Here is a 3,044-nt window from a genome sequence, read left to right as displayed (position 1 = left end):
CTGCCAAATCCAGACCCACCTCCGAACCCGGCGCCGTCTTCACTGCTACTGTACCCACCGCCACCGCCATATCCACCTTTTCCTTCGTCTAAAGATCCAGTGAAAGCAAAACCTCCGGACTTTCCATCGTCCGATTTAGTTGTGATAATTTTTTCATTTTTTCCAGTTCCGCCGTTCGCAAATTTATCGATGATACCATTAAATCCTTTCATGATTTCCTCAAGTCCACCTTTAAAATCACCGCCAAAGCCACCGCCGAAACCACCACCCGAACCGCTACTTCCGCCTCCTCCGCCTCCGCCACCTCCTCCTCCGCTACCGCTGCCGAAGCCGAATCCTCCTCCGCTGCCACCTCCGAACCCGAAGCCTCCACCTCCCCCGCCACCCCTGATGCCACCCTGCTGCTCGCCGTCGGTTTCCCCACCACGACGGACTCTAACTGAAAACGTCACATTAACAATTTTAATGTATAATTAATTTTTCCAACAAGAAAAAATTACTTTTATAAACCTCTTTTGAAATTGAAAAAAAAAGTACAATAGGCCGCGTATACTTATATCATCTACTTAGTTTTTGTGAAACGCAATTGAAGGTTAACTGGGACATTTTTAAGGCGGAAATATTACTTTTGTTGTTTGGAACACGTATCTAATTTTATGTTTTTGTTAAACATAGTGACAAACAAAACAAACAAATGAATACCTGCAGCTTCACCAAAAGCTAATAGGAAGCTTAAACCCAGACAATAGAGCGTTCGTCTCATGGCTACTGGTTCACTTTAACTGTGCATGCACTAGGATTCCAATCCCTTTTATATCGGCCACTGAATCTTATCAATATCGTGAACCACTTCCCAGGAATTCAGCTAATTGGAATACAGATGAGCTTTATGACGTACATATTATCGGTATTAGTTGTGTTGAAGCAAAAAAATCACGAAGCTTGAATAAATTATTTTTAATTCCCTTCGATCATATAACTTTGAGTTAGTTAATATTTTTTATACTGTATTTTATTTTTTAAAAATTTATTAAAATTTGACAAAGATGTAGAACAGTCTTTCCCAAAGTAGGCGATAACGTCAACTAGTGGGCGCTGCAGCAAGTTGCGGGTTATAGTAAAAGTTTCGTTTAGAATTCTCCGTGAATATACATATATAGGTCACAATAATTAATTAATTTAATTTGAAGTTATAGTGGTTTTTAAACATGTGAAATTATGGGAGCGCTAAAAAAATATTTATTCTCAAAGTGGGCAGTAGACAAAATAAGTTTGGGTACCACTGATTTAGAACATAGGCTGAAAGAACACATAGGCTACAAATTAAGTTTTTTTTTTAATTCCGCACAGACGGAGTTTCGGGCGACAGCTAGTTAAATATATAGTTGAACAAAATTTTAATCAAAATGAAATATTAATCACGCTCTATTTCATCAACAATTTTATCGTTTTCGAATTTATTTCGAATTTCAAATTGCATTTCTTCACAATGTCAGAATTTATTGAATTGTAAAAAAAAGGGATTTTTCCTTTACTATACATTCCTCATGATGGCAAATATGTGTAATTGTGATTTTATGGAATGCATTAATCGTAAAGTGCCAATTAAGGAGATTATCCAATTATCGATATTTCCTCGAATGAGGTCTATTTTTAAAATATGATTTTACTTATTTCACTTAGAACAATCACAAACCAAAAAATGAATGATATTAAAAATAATTAAAGATATTTTTTAAAAGAAAACATGTCCAAAATAATTAAAGGAATCAGTAAGAAAAATAATGGGAACAGATTTAGGATACTGTAATTTTATTTTTTCTTGTTCTTTATTAATTTAGTTACCACAAACATAGAGTTAATCACGACGACGCTTTTTATAAGAATTATAATTTGTGCTGATCTATAATAATTCAGAGAAATTCAATCTGAATAAAACAATTGTCGTTTTCCTTATCATGTTTGAGAAGTCTACTAAGAATATTAGATTTGTTACTTACAGGCAAGATACGTAAATATTGTTAGGTTTTCCTCTATCGAACACAAAAAAGCCATCATAACTGTCAAATCTCAACACAGCTCAACGATGCTTGTCGCTCTTTATCTATGTTATAAATGCGAATGTTTTTGATGGATGAACGAATGGATGTTTTTAGAAGGTATGTTCGGAATGGCTCAACGGATTTTGATGAAATTTGGCACAGATTACTAAATAACCAGTCATAAATGTACTAAATATTAAAACCAAATATCTTCTTAAACTTTAAAATGACTTTTGTCACCAATATGAATAGGTTTTGATATAAAATAAATAACACGTAATTTATAAATAAAATATTTTTTTTATTCTATGATTAAGTTATGTACATACTTTCTATTTAATTATAAATTGTTGTTTTAACATTTTAACATTTAGATACATATTTAAAATACATAAATTATGACGCAGACTATATACTTATATTACACATTATATTCTTTTATTAGAGGTCCCCTTCCTATTAGTAGAAATGTGTGTCTACTTTGGCTGAAGCCGCGGAATGGACGTAAGCTGAAGGTAATCTTTCATGACTATCTTCGTACCCTTCCCTACTATCCTCAGGTTCATTTCCATCATGGAATATGATGTGTCCCTCGTGACTTTCTTCACATTCACCACTGATGTCTTCTTTGTGGTATATCGCAACATTATGTTTTGTACCATGTCCCCCACCTAGTCGCCTACCAAGTCCACCACCTAGTCCACCACCTAGTCCACCACCTAGTCCACCACCTAGTCCACCACCTAGTCCACCACCTCGTCCTCTACCCAGTCCTATACCAAGCCCGCCCCCTAAGCCGCCGCCAATACTATCACCGAGGCCTCCACCATATCCACCCCCAACTCCGCCTCCAACACCACCACCAAAGCCACTACCCTGTCCACCTCCTTGTCCATTGCCTTGTCCACCGCCAATTCCAACACCTAATCCGCCTCCCATACCACCTCCTAGGCCTCCACCTAGACCTCCTCCATGTCCACCACCTTGTTCACTCCCGTGTCC

At 36.7% G+C, this 3,044-nt stretch overlaps 1 protein-coding gene across 20 annotated transcripts in view; it reads right to left on the bottom strand.

The window, feature by feature from the left end:
* Positions 1-2,420: 2,420 nt before the first annotated feature.
* The window catches only part of LOC106124970 (glycine-rich cell wall structural protein), a 3,569-nt gene continuing 2,945 nt past the window's right edge, over positions 2,421-3,044 (bottom strand). For 17 of the 20 annotated variants that reach the window (XM_013322019.1, XM_013322018.1, XM_013322026.1 and 14 more), the window contains one exon: positions 2,421-2,965. In XM_013322019.1, the coding sequence (XP_013177473.1) occupies positions 2,502-2,965 (464 nt within the window). In that variant the 3' untranslated portion in view covers positions 2,421-2,501. Of the gene's footprint in view, positions 3,002-3,044 lie in introns of all 20 variants that reach the window. The other 3 variants (XM_013322024.1, XM_013322034.1, XM_013322038.1) reach the window with 3 other exon arrangements.

The sequence above is a fragment of the Papilio xuthus genome, unplaced genomic scaffold, assembly GCF_000836235.2.
Source record: "Papilio xuthus unplaced genomic scaffold, Pxut_1.1 DF825946.1, whole genome shotgun sequence".
NCBI classification, from domain to species: Eukaryota; Metazoa; Arthropoda; class Insecta; order Lepidoptera; family Papilionidae; genus Papilio; species Papilio xuthus.
Note: the sequence above shows the minus strand (reverse complement) of the source record. Positions and strands in the feature narration are given on the sequence as shown.